The sequence below is a fragment of the Andrographis paniculata genome, unplaced genomic scaffold (assembly GCF_009805555.1).
Source record: "Andrographis paniculata isolate CXL003 unplaced genomic scaffold, ASM980555v1 Contig55END, whole genome shotgun sequence".
NCBI lineage: Eukaryota > Viridiplantae > Streptophyta > Magnoliopsida > Lamiales > Acanthaceae > Andrographis > Andrographis paniculata.
This window is the reverse complement of record NW_026137590.1, coordinates 1,547,525-1,568,800: the sequence shown is the minus strand read 5'-3', so window position 1 is coordinate 1,568,800 and position 21,276 is coordinate 1,547,525. Positions and strand designations below refer to the sequence as shown.

Below are 21,276 nucleotides of genomic sequence, written 5' to 3'. Positions count from 1 at the left end.
TTACAGCTTAAATAATTATTATTGTCTTTATTTTTTTTTCCGTTTCGTTAACTTTACCATTTTTTTAAAGACTAATTTTAAAATTCGAGACGGACATGAAATGATTTTCTCAACTATAATTAATACTTTGAATTTTGTAATTTAAATAATGGTGATTACACAAGTAATTTTTCATTATTTATTTAATTAAATTCTATATTTATTTCTTAATTTTCCCATTTTTATTACTCACATCAACCTCCCCCTTTTTTTTTTTTTTTTCTTACAAGAACCCTAATTTTCTCAGTTGATCTTTTGAAGAAGGGGTAAAATTTAAACCCTAATTTTCAGATTTAAGGTTCTTTAGCAATTTGTTCACTAAATTCGATTCTTCTTATTTTGTTAAAGATCTAATCGCTGCTGAAATTCTTTCTTAATTAATTTTTTGTTGATTTTTTTTAGAGGTTGAAAATTTTCAACTTCACGAAGTTTCCTGAAATTAGGGTTTTAGAATTTAGGCGTTTTTTTAGGGTTTAAGTAAAAAGAAATAACCGTCAATGGAGGAAAACGAAGGGTTAACTGGCGTTGGTGTAACAGTGAGAGGCGAAGAAGTTCCTCAGAGCTTCCGAGTGCAGCCGAGAGCTGAGAATTCCGGCGGCGGCGGCGCCGTCGGTAGCTCAATTAGTTCTGAGATTCAGAAGCAGAAGAAGAAGCGGGGAAGGCCTCGGAAGTATGCCGGCGACGGCGCTATTGTGGCATTGTCTCCTTCGCCGATATCGTCGTCGATTCCGTTCGCGACGACGGACTTCCCGTCGTGGAAGCAGACCTCCGGCCGGCCGGCGGATCAGCCGTTGAAGAAGAAGCATAAATTGGAGTTCGGTAAAGGTATTTTGCTTTTTATCTATTTTTGAATTTTATTTCGTAATTTGGTGTTAGATCTGGTGATCTTTTTGGCATTTGTTTTTTTGTGCTATTAGAACAATGTTAGCTGTGATTAAGAATATGGGATAAGATCGAACATGTGGGGAATGTCTTTGTAGTTTACTCCATAATTGCATAAATGGCTAACGAGGAATAAGGAATCTTGATGTGGAGATGATGTGACTCAATCTTAGGTTTACAAGGTGCATTTAAATAGTTATTCTATAGGATATTTTTCAAAAAAAAATATCATTGGTAAATAATACTAGCATTAATTTTTTTAAAAAAATGTCAATCTAAACAGAATAATTTTGGAAAATTTAGGATGTGTTTGCTTTGGGTCTCAAAACTTGGCATGATAAGAGTATTTAAACTAGCTAAAATTCAAATGAATACCCCAAACTCAAATCCAAACCAAACAATTGATTTAAAGTTGAATTTTTTTATTGAATTTTAGTTTAAATAGAAACCAAACACACCCTTAGATTCCAAGAATGTATATATAGATATAGTTGTTTGTATACTTGTGCCCCCCACCCAAAGACTTCCATTTTTCATACCTTGAATAGTTGGTTTGATGTGATGATGTTTAATGTACTTTTTTTTTTTTTATTATTTTCGTCTGTCCTATTCAAATTAAACAAAAAATTTGTTACTATACAAGTTGTTATGACACAGTGGAGATTGATTCCATTGACAAGTTGTTTAGATATGTATGTTTTGAAATAATTTTTGTGTTTTTGGCTGTTTTTGAAATATCAATTTAAATAGGTAATAAATGATGTTTTGAATTAAAAATAATTTTTTTTGTATAATATTCTAATGAAAAATAAGTTGGTTGTGATGTTTTTTTAGCTGATAAAATTTGATGAATAATGTCAAAATAAAGTTTAAAGCATACTTAATAGAGAACTTTTGAATAAATAAACATATGATGATAATTGTTGTTCGAACTTGTTGCACTCCTTTTTTAGGGGATAAACATGACTTTGTATATAGGGAAGAAATGAATTTGAGTTTTTGAGTAACTTATTTTCATACATTGTAGGGAGATCCATGGCCAACAGCGGCGGAAGTTTCATACCTCACTTGATTACCATCAATGCCGGCGAGGTACATCTAATTATACTTGATGTACAATGCCCGTGTGTTCTCTTCTTGATATGGATCCGATCTCGATGGCTTGTAATATATATTTGGTAAATATGGTTTTTAAGTATGTAAATATTAAGGGTGTGTTTGTTTTGTGAAATGGCTTAATATTTTTTTATGTGTAGTTAATATAAAAATATAAATGTGTGTAATATATTAATTTTTTGAGGAATAATATACCCTGAGTTGTAAGGACTCGCTTCTAAATATGTAATTGCGAATTTTGTGTCGAAAGGGTATTTTAGTATTTTTATATGAAATGATGGGATAGTTTATTAATATTATTGGTCTATACTTATTAAATAAGGAAATGTAACTTATAGTTTTCTATTTTTTTAAAAAAATTGTCTTTTCAGGACATCATGATGAAGATTGTATCATTCTCTCAGCAAGAATCGAGAGCCATCTGCGTTCTAGCCGCAAACGGTTCTGTCTCTAACGTTACACTGCGTCAGCCTAATTCTTCTGGCGGTACTCTAACCTACGAGGTTGTAATAGTTGCTTATCCATACTTTGTATAAATACTTTTTTTTTTTTGCATTTCCCCTATACGTACTTTGTAGTAACTATACGGTATCGACAGGGTCGGTTCGAAATCCTCTCTCTGAGAGGCTCATTTATGCCCAACAATAATGCGACGGCGAAAAGCAGATCAGGTGGGATGAGCGTCTCCCTGGCAGGTCCCGACGGACGTGTTTTGGGTGGAGGTTTATCCGGCATGCTTCTAGCAGCCGGTCCCGTTCAGGTTAGTGCTCGAAAAATGGTAAACCTTATTGCACTGTTTAAAATTTTCAGGCTTTATAAAAGTTTTGGAGTTTTGGAAGATTTTGAGAGTAGTAAAAAGTTAAATATTTGATGTGATGTATTTTGGAAAAAGTTACCAATGATGAATGGTTGTTTAAAAATTTTAAGCTCTATAGATATTTTGGAAGTTTTCGAATTTTGGAAAATTTTAGTAATAGTAAAAACTTAATATTTGATGCGATATTTTGTAAGAAAAAAATGTATTTGACGTAATGTTTTTTTTGGAAAGTTACCATTGAAGAATAGTTGTTTAAAATTTGTAGGCTACATAGAAATTTTGGAAGTTTAGGCTCCGTTTAGACAAGAGTTTTTGGAGGCTTTTGGAATTTTAAAAGTTTGGGAAAAAGTAAAAAGTTAGTACTCTCTCCATCTCATAAGAAGGACATCATGTTTTATTTTTGTCCGTTCCAAAACAAGAATACAATTTCCTAATTTAGTAATTGTATTATTTACTTAACATAATTAATAGTCTTATAATTTTCAATGTATCTATCTTTTTTACTATAAATCAATATAATACTAATATTAAAAAATTTACGTGCAGAAAGCAAATGATATTTTTTTTTCTGGGACGAAGGTAGTATTTGATCTGATATTTTTCAAAAGATGAAGTGTCAGATAAGTGAAAGTTTGTTAGGAAATTTTGAGAATAGTAGAAAGTTATTATTTGATGCATGCATTGTGAATAATAAAGTATTTCATGTAATATTTTTATTTTAAAAAAAAAAAAAATTACTGTTGATGAATAGTGTTGAAAGTTCCAAAAATATGTATGTAAACAAAGTCGTAATTTCCGAAGTTTTTGAAAATTTTAAACAGGTAGTGATCGGAAGCTTCCTTCCGGGAAGCGAAATTGAGCCAAAGACTAAGAAACCAAAATTTGACCCGGCGACAACATTTGCACAATCTCCCGTCGCTCCTCTACCGATTCCGACCACGACCCCTGCGCCATTCTTGGCTGCCGTAAACTCAAACCACGGTCTGCTCAAGACAGCAGACACCGAAAATTCGAACCACGACATAAAGTGCTGATCATATGTTCTTCTTACATGTTGTATTTCATTTTTGTATTTACGCCCGGTGTTCTTTATTACAGAGAAATTTAGCATGCGGCTGGCTCGCCTGCCCGACGTCTATTTATGATGTATTCAGGTACTAGATTACCACATTCTGCTCGATTTTCATCTGTTTTTGCTGTCTTCCTATGTTGTGTTAACTCGATTATTACAGTACTCGAACTACACGGAGACTTGACTTGACTTGATTGTGTCCGTTCGTTTTTGGTGTAATTTCTCGAACTAGAACTAGTGTAGTGCCCGTGCATTGCGATTATTTGCTTTACTTAGTTGTCGATTTTCCGGGGCTGATCTGTGTGTTTGTGTTTGGGTAAAACAACGTTGTAACTGTGGTCCTGAAGGCGTCCATTCTTACTGATTTATGAAGCTGAGGAATGGAATAACTGTTGTCTGATATTTATTAATACATTTACGGATTGCACATTGATTAGACAATAATTCTCTTTTTTGTGCACGTTTCAAATTTCCGATATCTTTAGGTTTTTACCCGCTACTTATGTTTGTCTTTGATTTATTTTGTTGCAATTAATTTGTAACTTATTAAGTTCAATAAGTGTTTGTTTAGAGTCGGTATTCTAAAAATATATTTTGAATTTTTACACCATAAAAAATATATATGTTCTCTCCGTCCATAATAGTTATATATATATATATATATTATTGTTTGTTGAATATTTAAACTAAAATGTTTTATGTATTCATAATTTTATTATTTTTATTTTAATAAATAATTATTAGTTTATAATTTTTTTATTTATTGTTTTATGTATTTATGAAATTTTTTCATAATATTATTGTTTTACTTTTTATTCACTTAATTTTTACATTAAAATATATTATTTTATTTAATTATTGTACTCTAGCAACGTGGCATAAAGAGCCCAAGAAGAGAGAATATATATTTGGACAAAAATTAATATTTTACATTTAATAAATAAAATGTGAATTTGTAAAATTAAAATACAATTTTCCCCACCTTCTAAATCTTTATTTATTTTAGATTGTCGTAAAAAAGGACATTTCTATTGTTTTAGTTATTTTTTATTATAAAATATACAAAATCATTATAACTATAATTTATTTTTATTAAAACTTATATCCGAGCAGAGAGTAGTTATAAGAAAGTAAATCTAATAAAAAAATTTATATTGAAAATATTATTGACATTTTATCCATCAGAACGGAAGAATGGCTTAATGGCCAGAATGCAATTCACTTCAAATTATATATATATATATATATATATTAATTCACATTTTATTATTAATGTAAATAGTTTATTTAAATTACTACAAATTTTCCTATATGAATTAAGTTACACCAAATCTATATATTATTATCATATGGGTGAAGATTCCATGTCCAAAATCCTACAAAAATGTGCTGTCTATGTCTATGTCTATCTACCTACAGTTGACCCACAATGCTCTGTTCCACGGCTGCCACAGCCACACAATTTTATTACAATAATAATAATAATAATAATAATAATAATAAAAGCAGTCAATTTTATTTACAACTTTTTATGACAATATTTTTTTTATAATATATATATATATATATATATGAAGGTTGATTCATTCATTCCTTCATAAAAGGACAGCAATTAATTAACTTATTACACGATAAATTTATAGAACTTGATCAAAACAAAAAATAAAAATAAAAATATCCATTTCTTGAAAATCACAAATATATATATATATATATATTTAATTACTAATTTTGATCCAAACTAAGGCGTTGTCCTAAAGAAAGCCTTGTCTTCTTCTCAGCCTTCCAACCACTATTGATCTTCTCAATAAACTCTTCAACTCTTTTTCTCAATTCATCGTCGTCGTCGTCGTCGTCGCCATCGCCGTCCATTTTTTCTTCTCCTTCTTTATTGTCTTCTTTAACGATATCGATGCTCAAGACTCGATCCTCGGGAATCGAAGTCTCCGAAAAAACATCCTCTTCCGTTCGCGAACAGAGCTCGAGCTTATTGTAATGTTCGGAATTGGGAATGTTGTAATGATGATCAAATTGAGGGATTGTTTTTGGAGTGCCAACAAGAAGAATGATAATCAAGAAATTGCAAAAGAAGAAAGCTGCTAAGGAATTTGAGGTTGCAAGATTGATCAATTCTATTGTGTAACTCAACATTTTTGTTTTTTTTGTTTTTTTTTTTTTTTTTTTTCTAGAGAAAGAGAAGAAGATTATGGGATGAGTGAGAAAATGGGGATAGGGGAGAAAGGGTTTATAAAGGGTTTGGTTTTGGGGATAAAAAGTGCTTTGGAAGCTGTTGTCTTATTGGTTATTGTGGGGAGTGTGGTGTGAAAGCTATTGGGGTTTGATTTATTTTTTTTTTATTTTTTAATATTTTAATGGAAAGTGGGGACTAATAAATTATTTAAATTTTTTTAATATTTAAAATTGATCGATGGGTCCATTTTTAACTAAAAATAATGAGTGTTGGCAACAAATTCAAGAAAAAGCCCACATTGGGAATTTAGGCCTGTTTTCGAAGTAATGTTGGGTGCCATTAGAAAGTCCATTTAGGTAAATAAATATTTTTTAAATTTAAAAACATATAATTATAAAAAAATTAAGTATTTAATATTTCCTTTGAAAATAATAATAGTATTTAAATTATAGTTGTTGATATTTTATTATGTTTTATTTTTAAATTTACAATTCAAAATACTAAAAAAATACAATTATTTCTATAAAGATTAAGTAAGTACATAATAAAAAATTAAAAAAAAAATTAAATCGAACTTCTGATCCAAGTGATGGAAGCATTTATATTAATGTTAAAATAAATTAATTAATAAATGAAATTGTGGGGTGGGGTGGGGTGGTTGGGTAGAAATAGCAACTAACACACAGAAAGCGACAAAAGAAAAAAGAAAAAGATGTCCAACAAAAGAAGGACCAAATCGAGGATTTGTGGTCAGAATATAATAAAGAAAGAGATACAGTCCAGCCAAGCCCAGCCCAAATGTTAATATAGATACATAAATAAATAAATAAAAACATGTCTGAAATTAGACATCACTTCCAGCACAAGATTTGTTTGTACATATTCTTACAATGCAAGTCTACCTTCTTACAATCCCAAAATTTGATCCGAAGGTGTGTTTGTTTGGGGGTTTTGGATTTTGAGTTGGGATTTGAATAGTAAAAGTTTTAAATTTGAATAGTTGTATAATGTGATATAAATAGGTGTTTGATGTGATGTTTTGAATGTAAAATTAATTTTTAGTATAATATAAAAAATAAAAAATAAATGTTTGATTTGATATTTTTAGGGTGTGTTTGTTTGGGGGTTTGGATTTTGGATTGGGATTTAAATAGTAAAAATTTTGAATTTGAATAGTTGTATGATGTGATATAAATAGGTGTTGATGTGATGTTTTGAATGTAAAATTGTTTTTTAGTATAATATAAAAAATGAAAAATAGGTGTTTGATTTGATATTTTTTGGGGGAAAAAATTGGATGAATAGTGGAAATCCTCCAAAATCCTTCAAACAAACACACCCTAAGGGAAAAAAATGAGATGAATAATAAATTTAAAATCCAATACCCCAAACAAACACACCCCAAAAAGAATTGTGAAGACGAAGAACAAGAAAAAACCAAAGAACAGCAAAACCAATCTGTTTCTCGACCAAACTGAATGTGAAGGGGAGAAGGGAATATAAGGATGCCGAATCGGGTCAAGGCTTTAGAATCGGATCGGGTTAAAAGATTTGCATTGCAGGTCGAGTTTAATAATGGACCAAATTTCAACGGAAACAAAAAATTAAAAAATGAATCTCAATAGGACTAGTATTAATTTTTTTTTATATATTCCTTTCGTCCTATAAATAAATATTCATTTATTTTTTGTACGTAGTTTTAAAAATATTAGTATTATGTTGGGATATAATAGGAATAAAATAAAAATAATTAAAATAACCTTATTAGTATGTGTGATATAAAAGTAATGACATTTGTATAATATATTGTAAATGGTAAGGGTATTTGTAATGTCAGATACATAGTACAGTTACCAAAAGATATAAATGAATACTTTGTTATGAGACGGATTAAAATTATAAAAAAATGAATATTTTGTTATCGGACTGAGAGAGCATATATTACTATAATAGTACTCCCTCCGTCCCACATTTTTATTAAATAATAATTATTTTTATTAATATTTTTTTTAATTACTTACTAATTATACTTTACCTAAATTTCCGTGTCTACGGTAATATACTCGTATTACATGGGACGGAGGGAGTATCAAATATCAAATATAAAATTTCTATTTAATTTTTTAGTATATTCTTCGTATTCGAAAAAATTTGAAACTTCAACCGTAAATCTAAACTACCTCTAACTAAAAGACTAAAGACTCATATATACTTAATTTATTTATTATATTTTCTTGAACGAAATTTCAATAATTTTTCTTTTTAAAAGGATGAGCAAACAATGGACGAGAGGATGCGTTGACTAATTTAGTCAATCCGATTGGCTGCTGTTCCGTGGGGCCTACGCGGTTGACTAACTATAGCCTTTAATTTGTCGATTCTGTTCACGCGCCTCAATTCTCACGTGGTTATTTAAAGTGATGTCGTCACCACCTCAAAACGACACCGTTTCACCATACAAACAAAATAAATAAAATAAAAAAAATCAAAGCGGTCACCCTCCCACTTCACTTCTTCTTCTTCCTCCTCATCATCTTCTTCTTCTTCCCCGCAGACCCCAAAAAGCTCCAAAATCTCTCTCTACAAATCTCCCCCAATGCCTCCATTACTGTTTCCTGAATCTCCGACTGTTTCTAGAGCTCCTGAATTTCAATTTTCTGTTCAGCCAAACAATTTCTTCGATTTCCGGTGATTATCCTCAGCCCCCTTTCTGTAAACCTAATTTTCCGGCGAAATGCCGGCCGCCGCCTTCGAAGCACCGGTAAGATACCTTAACCGGACCTCCAGTCCTCCAGATTCTATAACTAGTTCAGAAATGGCGTTTCCAATTCTCACCTAGTTCAGAAACCCTACCCCAATTTTTCAACCCCAAAAATGTCGATTGCCGATTCAAACCCTAACCCTAACGACGCCGTGACGGCGACGGTGACGGCCGTTAATAAACGTTACGAAGCTTTGGTCGCCGTCCGTACGAAGGCCGTTAAAGGGAAGGGGGCGTGGTATTGGGCGCATCTCGAGCCGATTCTGATCAGAAATTCCGACGCCACCGCGGCGGCGGAGGGGGCGCCGCCGCCGCCGAAAGCCGTGAAGCTCAAGTGCAACCTCTGCGACGCCGCATTCTCGGCGTCGAATCCGTCGCGTACGGCGTCGGAGCATCTCAGGAGCGGCGCGTGTCCGAATTTCGCCGCCATGTTAAAGCCGCCGATCTCGCAGCTGCCTCCTCTGTCTTCTCCGTCTTCCCACCACCGGAAAAGAGCTTCTTCCTCCCAACCTCGATTCCTCAATCCGCCGCCGGCGTATCCTCCGGCGACGGTAACAATGGCGGAATCATCGTCTTCCCCGTTCTGTAATAACCAGAACAAGAATCCGATGCTGCTGTCCGGCGGAAAACAGGATTTACTTCCATTGGCGCAATTTGAGAACAGCGTGAAGAAACTCAAAACCCCCAAATCTCCTCCATGTCCATCTCTAACCAAAGAAAGAGTCGAAGCTGCTGTCGATCTGCTCGCCGAATGGTTCTACGAATCCTACGGATCGATGTCGTTTTCGAGCCTCGAACATCCTAAACTCCGGGCATTCCTTAACCTCCTCGGATTGCCTGCTGTCTCAAAACAGGACTTTTCATCGTCGCGCCTCGATTCTAAGTACAACGCTGCTCGAATCGAATCCGAAGCTCGTCTTAATGACGCAGCCTTCTTCCAGGTCGCTTCCGACGGCTGGCGATGTAATAATTCCCCGAATCCGCACCAATTCTTGATTAAATTCGCCGCGAATCTCCCCAACGGCACGACCGTTTTCCAAAAGGCCGTTTATTGCGACAGCGGCGTAGTCCCTTCCAACTATGCCGAGAATGTCTTGTCCGAGACAATCCAAGGCATATGTGGTAATGATCCGCAGCGCTGCGTCGGGATCGTCGCCGATAAGTATAAAACTAAAGCCTTAAGAAATCTAGAGCTTCAGAATCAATGGATGATCAATCTATCCTGTCAAGTACGAGGATTCTTCGATTTGATTAAGGATTTCCATCGTGAGCTTCCGTTGTTTCGGATCGTAAGCGAAAGCTGTATGAAAGTCGCAAATTTGATCAATTCGAACCCGCAGGTTAGGAACATTGTCCACAAGTTAAGGTTGCAAGGATTCGAAGTCGCCGAGTTCATCCGTGTCCCTCCGTCGAATTGCGACGTCGCAACGAACTTTATCCCCTTCGGACATATGTTAACCGATTTATTGAACAGTTCACGAATTCTGAATCTAATCGTAGTCGATGATTCGTACAAACTACTTTGCTTAGGCGATCCTGCCACGCGGGAAGTCGCCGACATCATCCAGGACGTTGCGTTCTGGAACGACGTCGAGGCTGTTCGTTCGCTGACAAAAACGATCATTGAAATGGCGGGAGACGTCGAAGCCGAGAGGCCGGTCGTCGCGCAATGTCTTCCTCTTTGGGAGGACTTGAGAGGCAGAGTGAAAGCGTGGTGCGAAAAATACAATTTTTCGATGACGGGACCGGTCGAGAAGATCGTCGAGCGACGATTCGATAAGGTCTACCACCCGGCGTGGTCGGCCGCGTTCGTTCTCGACCCGTTGTATTTGGTGCGGGACGCATCGGGGAAGTACTTGCCCCCGTTTACGTTGTTGACGCGAGAACAAGAGAAAGACGTCGATGATCTGGTGACCCGGCTGGCGTCAAGGGAGGAAGCGCATATCGCTTTGATGGAGCTGATGACGTGGCGATCGGAGGGTTTGGATCCGTTGTACGCGCAGGCCGTTCAGGTGAAGCGGCGGGATCCCGCGACGGGGAAGATGAAGGCGGCGAATCCTCAGAGTAGTCGTCTCGTGTGGGAGACGTGTCTTAAAGATTTCAAATCACTCGGAAAAGTCGCCGTGAGGCTTCTTTTCCTTAGCGCGACATCGCGTAGCGTTAAGAACGATTGGTCGTTTACGAGATGGTTTTGCGCGCAAGGTCGTTCGATGTCGAGCCTCGAAACGGCGCAGAAATTGTTTTTCGTCGCGGCTCATGCTAAGCTCAAGAGCCGCGACTCTTGTAACGATCGGGATAATGATGCCGGGTTTCTTGGCGCGATGATCGGCGGCGGCGGCGACGACGACGACGACAATATACTGAATGAGGTTCTTGGTGATGCATCATCTATTTAGTGTCCTTTTAGGCCTTAACAGGATTCTTGGGTTAGTAAAAATTGTTTGATTCTTTTAAATTTGTTGATTTTACGAGTTTCCGATCGATTATCGAGCTCGAGAAGTGAAATCGAGTCGATAGGAAGAATAACGATATATCGTAGGAAGGAAATACATCGATAGAATCGGATAGCGGAGCATATGTAATGCTCGGTGCAATAGTTAGGTTCACTATCGTTAAATTGACTTCGATTGTTCTCGCCTAGCCGTCGGGATGACACTAAGATTGATCGATGTTTGTACGTCGTTTTTCTTCGACTAAGTGTGAAAAAATCATTCTTTTAACATCGTCGAAACGAATGTGTCCTTTCTTTACGCTATTCTTGTCTCGATTACGATCGATGAATCGCTGGCTGTCTCGACTCGGACAATTCGACTCAAGAATGTCCCACGTCGGGATATCGAAAGTAAACCGAACAAACTTTTTTTTTGTTTTTTTCGTCGTAACGGTCCAATCAAAAGGTATTCGATCGCGCCTTTCGTCCCATCATTTGTTATAACTTGATTTGCAAACAATCGTCCCGTCGCCTTTTTGCGCGATGGGCCCGGTGGGGAAAAATTTAAGAGTTTCATGTGATTCGTTACTTTTATTTCTTCGACGGATGGATCGATTGAACAATCTACAAGCAAAGGACATCGTCGGGGAGGATGTCATGAATGCGATATCTATATATATATATATATATATTTATGTATGTATGAGACCGACGTTCTAACCAATTGAGCCCCCGATTAGTAAAATCCACTTCGTTTCGACGCGTACATTGTTGACTTTAATGCTCGAGTATTGGCGACACCGTACTTTTCCTTTTTTATCTGGTGATTTTCAGCGTCGCGGCATGGGCTACGATGCGGGTTGGAATGTCGTTTTCGCGACTTTATTGCGGACATGCAAAAGGGGAAAGAAGAGTTAGTACCGCCATCGAGTAAAAGGTTCTAATCACTAAAGTAAAGTTGATGATTCTGTTATCGCCCTAAAGTCGTGGTATTTCACTTTCGCCTTTTTTTTTTTATTATTATTATTATTATTTTAGCGCTTTCGAACGTATGTATCTATCGAATTTTGAAATTAGTCGAAGTTTTTGTGTTCTTGTAAAAGCTTTTTGATGTGGTTGGGACAGGGGCAAGAAAAAGGGTTGTTTGTTTGTTAAGGTGGTAGGTGGAGAAGGTGTCGGCAGGGAAGGGGTGAAAATATGTGGGTTCGTTCTTCTCACGATAGTTTCTTTTAAAGAAAATTATACTTTCTCCGTCAACTGCCAATTTATTTATTTTGTCATTTTAGTATGTTCATCACAAATGTATCAATTTCTCTTTTTTAGTAAATGTATTTTTACTAAAATATAAAATTATCCCACCATTTATATAATATTACACAAATGTCATCAAATAACACAATTTAATACCATAAGATTAAGGGGTATAATAGTATTTATGTATATCAATTGTACCACATAAAAGAATAGATAGGCGGTGGACGGAGGGAGTATATCTCTCCCGTCATATAATTGTGTACTTATTTAGTCGGATACGAATTTTGAGAAAAACAAGTAAAAAAAAAAATTACATTTTACAATTTTTTTAAAAAAAAACAGTAAAGAAGTATTCTTTTAGTCCCACATATTTTGGATATGTAGATAGATAAAATATAATTAGTAAATAATTAAAAAATGTATTAGTAAAAATAATTATTGTTTGATAAAAATAATTATAAATTAATATTAAAATAACTAAATAATTTAATTAAAATTAAGAAAATTATAAATTATGATATTTAAAATATTATTAAAGTGTATAATATTTTTTTAAAAAAGAAAAGACAATTATATAAAACGAACGAAGATAAAAAAAAATAGAGACAAATTATGCAAGGACGAAGAGAATAATATTTCTTACTTTAAAAAATAATAATAATAATAATAATAAATTTAAATAACAAATAAAAGATAAATTTGAATGACAAATTGGACTATATTTTCTAAAATAGTAAAATTATTTTTACTAATATAAAATATTGATTAATTACGTTACTCTTAAAATCTCGTAATACAATATACATATTTTATAAATTTATAATAAAATACAATGAGTAATTACAATTTTATTTTAATTTTTTTTTTTTTTTTTAAAAAAAAGAAAATCTGGAAAGCAAACACATTGAATGTTTGAAAATTGACTGGTTAACAAACTGAGGGGAAAAGCTCATTTTTGGATGGCTTTGATTGCTCAAATCAAATCTCGGATTAGATCATAGACATGAATAATAGTAAAAAGAGATGTATTATTATTATTATTATTATTATTATTATTTTATTTTATATTTTTTTGATAATTATTATTCCCTCCGTCCCAAACACTGTGCAACATTTGTGTTTAGCATGAGAGTTTAGATGGAGAGTATTAAGTATGGTAATTTGATATAATTTGGATATTAAGTGATGTGATTGGAGAGAGAAATGATTATTTGTTTTTTTTATTTGAGTTATGTGATGGAATAAAATGAAGTGTATATTAATACATGTATAACAATATTATTAATTATTTTTAAATTTGTAAATATTGCAGTGAGTTTGGGACAAAAAAAGAAAAATGTTATAAAGTGTTTGGGATGAGGGAGTATTGTTATTGGTTGGTATGGATTGCTTTGTTTGATATTTATATATCGTTATATGCTACTCATCATTTTTTTTTTCATTTTTAATTTAAAAATATTTATCATATTTTATTCCATACTTATTTATATAGTACTAAATGATCAATTTTTTACCATTATTAAAATAAAAATATATATATTTTGCAAGTAGACAGAGAAAATATATTTTATCATATAAAAAAATTAATATTCAATATAAAATAATATTTTCATATTACAAACAAACCTTAATATACTTTTTTATTATTATTAAATATGATATTATTACATTTTTTAACAAACGGACTAAAATAATAAAATAAATATTTAAATATATATATATATATAAAAGAACAAATCAAATACTATTTCAATAATAATAATAATAAAATTAATATATTTACAAATCCTAAACTAATTTGAAGAAATAATCCCCATGAATTTTGAGTGTATGAGATTACTTTTCACTGCCGTACTTTTTACTTTCTTTATTTTACATGATGAGATGAACATATCAAATATGATCATGATGATCCTTGATTTTAAGATGGTCCTTTATATATATATATATATATATATATATATATTTATTTATATTTATATATATTATATATTTTATTTTAATCATTCAACTACTTCTAGAACCCATCCCATCTTGTTTGCTTTCTTGATTTACCTTTTTCACTTCACTTTTTACTCTCCGCACTTAATTACATCCGGTGACAAATTTGTTGTACATTAATGATTCTCTAGCTTTGTCGGTTTTATTTGCTTACGGTCTCATAAGTAAATATTCATTTGCTTTTTTAATATAATTTTAAAAATATTAATATTATATGATGATGTAGTATAAATAAAGTAAAAATAACTAAAATAATTTTATTAGTATGTGTGATATAAAGGTAATGACATTTGTGTAATACTCCCTCCGTCTCACGTACCATGTTCACGTTGTCGTTTCTGTTTGTCCCACATACCATGTCACTTTTCTTTTTTAGAAAATGATTACACACTTTAATCTGATTTTAAACTTTTTAAATTTTTTTTAAAAAAAATTAATTAAACTAATTAGTTATCTTAATCTTAATTTATAATTATTTATATTATAGGATAATTATTTTCACTAATATATTCTTAATTATCTACTAATTACATTCCTCCTAAAATACCGTGTCTACAGTATAGCAGACACGGTATGTGGGACGGAGGTAGTATATATTGTAAGTTGTAAGGGTAGTTGTAGTGGTAGGTAGATAGTACAATTACTAACAAAAAAAAATGAATATTTTGTTATGAGACGGATTAAAATGAAAAATAGATACTTTGTTATGGGACGAATGAAGTATATATATACTTTATCCGTTTGTCAAATTTATTCGCATTTTTTAGCTTATCCGCTAAATTTATTTTATTACTAATTTTGACAATGCCAACAAATCAATATATAAATATTATTTTCTACTCAACATTTATTTACATTAGTGTCAATACCTTTATTGTCTTTCTCTTTCTCTCTCTCTTTTTTTTTTTTTTTAATTATAATTAAATTTTCAAAAATATTTCAAACTATTTTTTTATTTTTTATTTTTTTTAACTTTTATCATTTTTTAATAAAATACTTTTTTTTCCTTAATTTTCGTGCCAAAATTAAATACACATATTTTCTCTATTTTCTCTGTGACATAGAATATATTTTTTCCGTCCAAACAATAAATATATATTTATTTTTTACGTGGAGTTTAAGAAATAGTAATATTTTAATTATAATAGATAGGTAAAAGTAATATAATTATATTTTTGTTATTATTTTTTTGGTATAAAAGTAATGATGTGATGTAAAGTAAGAATATTTGTGGAAAAAAATGGAGTATTTAATAAAATGATTACTTTGTAATTAGATGTCCCAAAATAGAAATATGTATACTTTGCAGCGGAACGGATGAAGTATAACATTTAACCACTATTTCAATTAATATATACTTCCTCTGTCCCACAATTATAGTATGAGTTGGGTTTGACACGAGATTTAAGGAATATTGATATTATATTGATAAGGATAAAAAGTACAGGTAAAAGATTTTTTTGTTGTTGCGAGTGTATTAGTATAAAAAATAGTGGTAATTGTATAATAATAATGAAAAAGTAATAATAATTTTATAGTGATATAATTATTTATAAAAATGAATCTATTATTTTAGGACGAAAAAAATAGTAAATAAGACTATTTTATTAGAACGAAGAAAATATATATATATATATAACATATATTATATATAACAAGATATTTATAACACATCATAAACATATGGTATTTTTTGTACTACCTAGAAACATATATTATATGTTGACTAATCAGCTTATATTTATATAAAAAAAAAATAAAAAAAATAATACATATTAATATAATATATAACTTTTTCTTTTTACGTGTGACAAGTGACAAAATTCAACCCCTACACCACCAAAACATTCTTTACGGGACAATATATAACATATTTTGATAACACAATATATAATTATATATAACAACACAATATTTAACTCACACAACAAATATTAATAGTGTAATACATTATATAATTTTATATAGCACAATATATACCTATTTCAGCCCAATATGTACAATTTACACATATATATTTTTATATACTATTTGTCTTGTAATAAAATGCTAATTATTTTTCATTAATGTGCTATGTTAATCATATCTAAAATACAAATTACTTCAAATTAATGCAAATCAAACATGTTGCTGATTTAACCTAGTCAGCATACTTATTAATATTATTGAGTACTCTAAATATATTATGTTAATATAATTAAATTATATTGTAATACGTTATATTATTAAGAAGAGAAAAAAACAAAATTACCAAATCCAGACTTTAAAGAAAACTATAAACTCTATTAAGAACTATTAAGAACTATGATTAAAAGGTTCATTGCTATAAAGAACTATCAACTGCAAGTGTACCATGAACAGAGGGGGAGAGAAGGCTCAGTTACTACAGAAGAAGACATTGCTAAAAAAAACAACTCATTCATCGATATATCGATAAATCGATGCCTCGGCACGTCGCGATATAAAGTTTCAATAAGTTTCACGGCACGATTATTGCACACATATATATTCACAGAAATCAGGTAAATTAGTTACTCACAGATTGACCTGCGCAGACGACGCCTCCATCAGCCCGTTGCGAATCTGATCTCCAATGTCGCGCACGTGGCCGGGGCCATGGGGTATGAACACTGTAGTATTCTTGGAGCTATTTCCAAGGTCTTTGATCGTGTCGAAATATTGGGTGATCATTATAAGGTCCATAACCTCCTTTGCAGAGGTGCCTTCGACCTTGTGGGAGAAGTCGAGAATATTCTCCCGAAGGCCATCGGTTATGGCCTGCCTCTGTCGCGCGACCCCGACTCCGCCGAGATACTTGGCTTCTGCATCTGCTTCGGCTTTCTTGACCTGGAGGATCTTGTCTGCCTCGCCTTTGTATACGCTGGCAAGCTGCATTCTTTGCGCTGTTATATCGAATTAAAATGGCGATGTTAGCAGCAACAACTATAACCAAAATGATATAATTCATCGCTATATAAATTAAACTAAACCCGAAGAATGAAAAAGGGCAGGAAATGAATGATTTAACATGCCCTTCTCTATTAAAATAAATATCTATTCTTAGGCAAAAAATGACATCAAACTATTATTTGAACACAAAATAAAGACTACACACACCCAAAAGGTTTGTTTTCTTTTTGTGCTTTCAGCTATTTTTCCACACAATCTATCTTAAAATAATTTTTCACCTTAAAAAATTAGGGTATGAAGCTTATTTTTCTTTCAAAATGTCACTAATATTTTTTATTTAAAATATTACATACAACTACTTTCCCAATAGAAAAATAAAAATAAAAAATCAAATGCTACCTCAATCCCATACGAAGAGTACCATGAGCCTTTTGCATGTTGATATTTGAATATTAATTATTATATTAACACGTATAAATCAAGAAAAAAAAATACAAAAATATCTTATTAGTCTATTATAATACAAATACAATGACATTTGTAGAGTATAAAAATAATTTAAATGTTAAACACAATCACGTAAAATGCAAACCATACCCTTCTTATAGAATAGAAGTAGTAAAATATTTCAAAAACACCAAAAGAACTACCATCCAAAGTAAGCCAGGTTGTTCTTTTCAGATTTCTTTTTGTTTTTTTATTATTCACTTTTCACCTTACTCAATCAAATTATATATTTTCGTCTCATAAACCATCACACCAAACTATTATTTAAACCAACCAAAACCACCAAACCCCAAAAAAACCCTAAAATGAACAAATTACAGTTTTAAACTTTTATTCCATCTCGATATATCCTATACAAAAATATTATCATCTTCAAGATGAAAAACAAGATGAAGCAAACTCAGATGAAAAGCGCTTGGTTGCTCTCCCATTAGAAGCAACAAAGCAAAAACCTAATTTGAAAGTTAGCAAGGAAAAAATATGACTAACTATAAACTTATATTACAAAATTTAGAAGTACAACAAATTTTAGAAACCGATTTTGAAAATATGGAATCAATAACAAGCAGGGATATATAATTTGTGAGTTAAAACAATTTTTCGACAATCACATTAAGCTCTTGAACAATTTACCAGCATTTATCTCATTCATTGCTTTCCGGACAGCGGGATCTGGAACAATATCAACCATCAATATGTGCTCAATGTTGTACCCGTATGCTCCCATCACCTGACAAAAATTGGAAGCTTTGATCATCCTCGTTCTAGTATAGACCTTTCTGCCAGCATATAAAACGCACGGCACCTCTTCTTAAGTAACAGATCTACGTAGAAATTGGTTATAAAATTCTGGTTTAGCACTAGAGACATCGATTGGATCTTAATGTAAGGTGAAGCTCGAGAAATAATTGCTCAAACATGAACGTGCATTATTTGTCTTCAGTTTTCCCACACGAAGATTCAAATAAGTTTTGGGTCTAGATTATATACTAGTAAAACCCCATAGATATAACACTTGTAAGTCATTGTCGTAACACTGTAAAGCTGTGCAAAGTTAGGGAATTGAATGAAAGAAGTCCACAACTCCAATAACCCTTTTGATGCAGGTAGGCTGCATTCTTCTCTTAAATCTCATAGACTAGAGAAGAAGATACTCAAAAAAAATCATATCATGAAGATTGTTCAAATCACCAGATTATGTATGACAAATTGAAAGCACACACACATAATATATATATATGTAAATGTAAATGTAAATGTATATATTAACCTTCTCAAGTTCCTCCAATACAGCCTGAGCCACATCACCCTTTTGTTCAAATAGCTCATCCAAAGTCATTCTTGGAACATGAGCTCGGACCACTAGTAACACAAACATATGCAATATTAGAAATTCTGGAAATATATGGTTGGCAGGAAGAAAATGAAAGATATGACGAAAAATTAGTTACCATCAAACACGTAAGATTGAATCTGCTCTTGTGGATTTTGTAATTCATAAAAGGCATCATCTGCATTTTGCTTGATCACTCTATATTGAATCGTACAATGCATTTGAACAAACACGTTATCCTGTGGCATTGCATAGATAGTTAGATATCAACAAAGTACTTACAAAAAACATCCTCAGGAACTGCAGATAAACTAAATAACCATTCACAGAAAATTCTGATAATCGTCAGCACGCATATGAAATCATCATCCAAAGTGTGTTCACGCTAACCACTTGAAGTGGAGACTGTAAGATGGAGCAAATATATTGATTATACTAATCAAATGAATAAGCTACAAGTTTCATTTTAATACAAGAATCGACCTACATAATTGCTTTTAGTATTTCTTTGGTAAAAAAAAAAACCATAAATTGCAATTTTCCCATTTCCTCATCTATTAAATCACAAAGCTTGTTACCCAACTTGTAGTATTTTACCATGAAGATATGAAAGTACAAAATAGTTGCTACAATCACCATTTTTAAAATCAAGAAAATTGCCACTTCAGTAGCTATCTATCTATATATATATATGCTCGACTACCAGTTTTATTCTCTAATTTCGAGTAATTTGTAATTTTTTTTCACTTTTTTTCTCCCTATTCAAACATCACTTCCCATGATGATCTCAAATACACTAGCTGTGCAAATTTACAGAACCAAATATTTATAATCAAGCATATACATACACATATACATAGCCTACGAAAATGTGCAATTACCCATTTCAAATCTAACCAACAAATCCATTGCTATTTCTTTTAGAACAGAAATTTGCAGAGAAAACGATAATGAGCTCAAAAGTGAAGCGCCTACTTAAACCTAACTCAGCTTCAATCAACATGAACATTAACAAGTTTTCTACCACTGAACAAAACTCAATTCCTTTCAAAACGACAGAAACAATAAATAGCAGACAAACAAGACAGACATCGAAGAATCATAAGATCGAAAAGGCAGAGAAACACCATCCAGATCTTCACAACACGCTCCGAAACTCAACCATCGATCTATTTTAATTTTGTAAACGATGAATAGACCTTAGTTTTGGTCTCGATTTTGACATCGAGAGAGTTTATCCTTGTTGACAGAACTCCGGCAAGCCACTCCCCGGCGAACGGATTGTAGAATTGGAAGCCTGGCTCGGCCAGGCGGTGGAAACGCCCCCATTTCTCAACCACCCCTATGCTGGCTTGGTCCACGCACCCAAAGCAGAGGTTTCCCATGGCTGGCTATTAAATCGCGCACAAAAACCCAATCTACCTTCAACCTTTGCTTTGCTTTTTCTTGGCGTCCACGAAAGAGAAGACAGTTTCAATAGAAATCAAGCGATAAGATCAAAAGCGGGACGAGAGATGTTTATGTTACGGAGATCAACCGCCATTAGCGGACGGGCCTTCCCGGGCTTGACTCACCTTGATTAATAATTTAACTTAATTTGTGTTTATTTGCTTTTATTAGTCTTACCGACTAAGGTATTATTTATATACATTATTATTAAATTAATTAAATAATTTAATTAAAATTAATAAAATTATAAAATTAAATATAATTAAAAATATTTTAAAAAAATATTTATGTGAGACACATTCAGATGAAAAATAAAACCAAATTATATAAACTGAATGGAGTATTATATTATTGTGTTTGAATGGGAGAAGCAATAAATAAATAGACTATATAAATTGTTTGGTCCAAACTCAAGTCCGAAAAAAATTACGCACCTTATAAGTAACATGTAAACTTCACTAGTATGAGATCTTTTGGAGATAATTCAAAATCAAATCCGTGCAGGCTCAGCAT

At 32.3% G+C, this 21,276-nt stretch overlaps 3 protein-coding genes across 3 annotated transcripts; 2 read left to right on the top strand and 1 right to left on the bottom strand.

Annotated features, from left to right (window-relative positions):
* The first annotated feature begins 101 nt into the window (after positions 1-101).
* Positions 102-4,362, top strand: LOC127256329 (AT-hook motif nuclear-localized protein 1). Its single transcript, XM_051282297.1, has 5 exons — positions 102-864; positions 1,949-2,013; positions 2,409-2,540; positions 2,636-2,797; positions 3,676-4,362. The coding sequence occupies exons 1-5, from the start codon at positions 537-539 to the stop codon at positions 3,886-3,888; spliced, it is 900 nt and encodes a 299-aa protein (XP_051138254.1). The 5' UTR covers positions 102-536; the 3' UTR covers positions 3,889-4,362.
* Positions 4,363-8,991: 4,629 nt separating this feature from the next.
* On the top strand, positions 8,992-11,274 carry LOC127256052 (uncharacterized). The gene has a single exon (XM_051281883.1). The coding sequence runs from the start codon at positions 8,992-8,994 to the stop codon at positions 11,272-11,274; it is 2,283 nt and encodes a 760-aa protein (XP_051137840.1).
* Positions 11,275-16,867: 5,593 nt separating this feature from the next.
* Positions 16,868-20,891, bottom strand: LOC127256447 (protein PPLZ12). The gene is made up of 5 exons (XM_051282463.1): positions 20,514-20,891; positions 19,433-19,553; positions 19,252-19,343; positions 18,615-18,711; positions 16,868-17,467 (listed from the first exon to the last, which is right to left on the bottom strand). Exons 1-5 carry the CDS (start codon positions 20,697-20,699, stop codon positions 17,100-17,102), a joined length of 864 nt encoding a protein of 287 aa, XP_051138420.1. The 5' UTR covers positions 20,700-20,891; the 3' UTR covers positions 16,868-17,099.
* Positions 20,892-21,276: the final 385 nt, after the last annotated feature.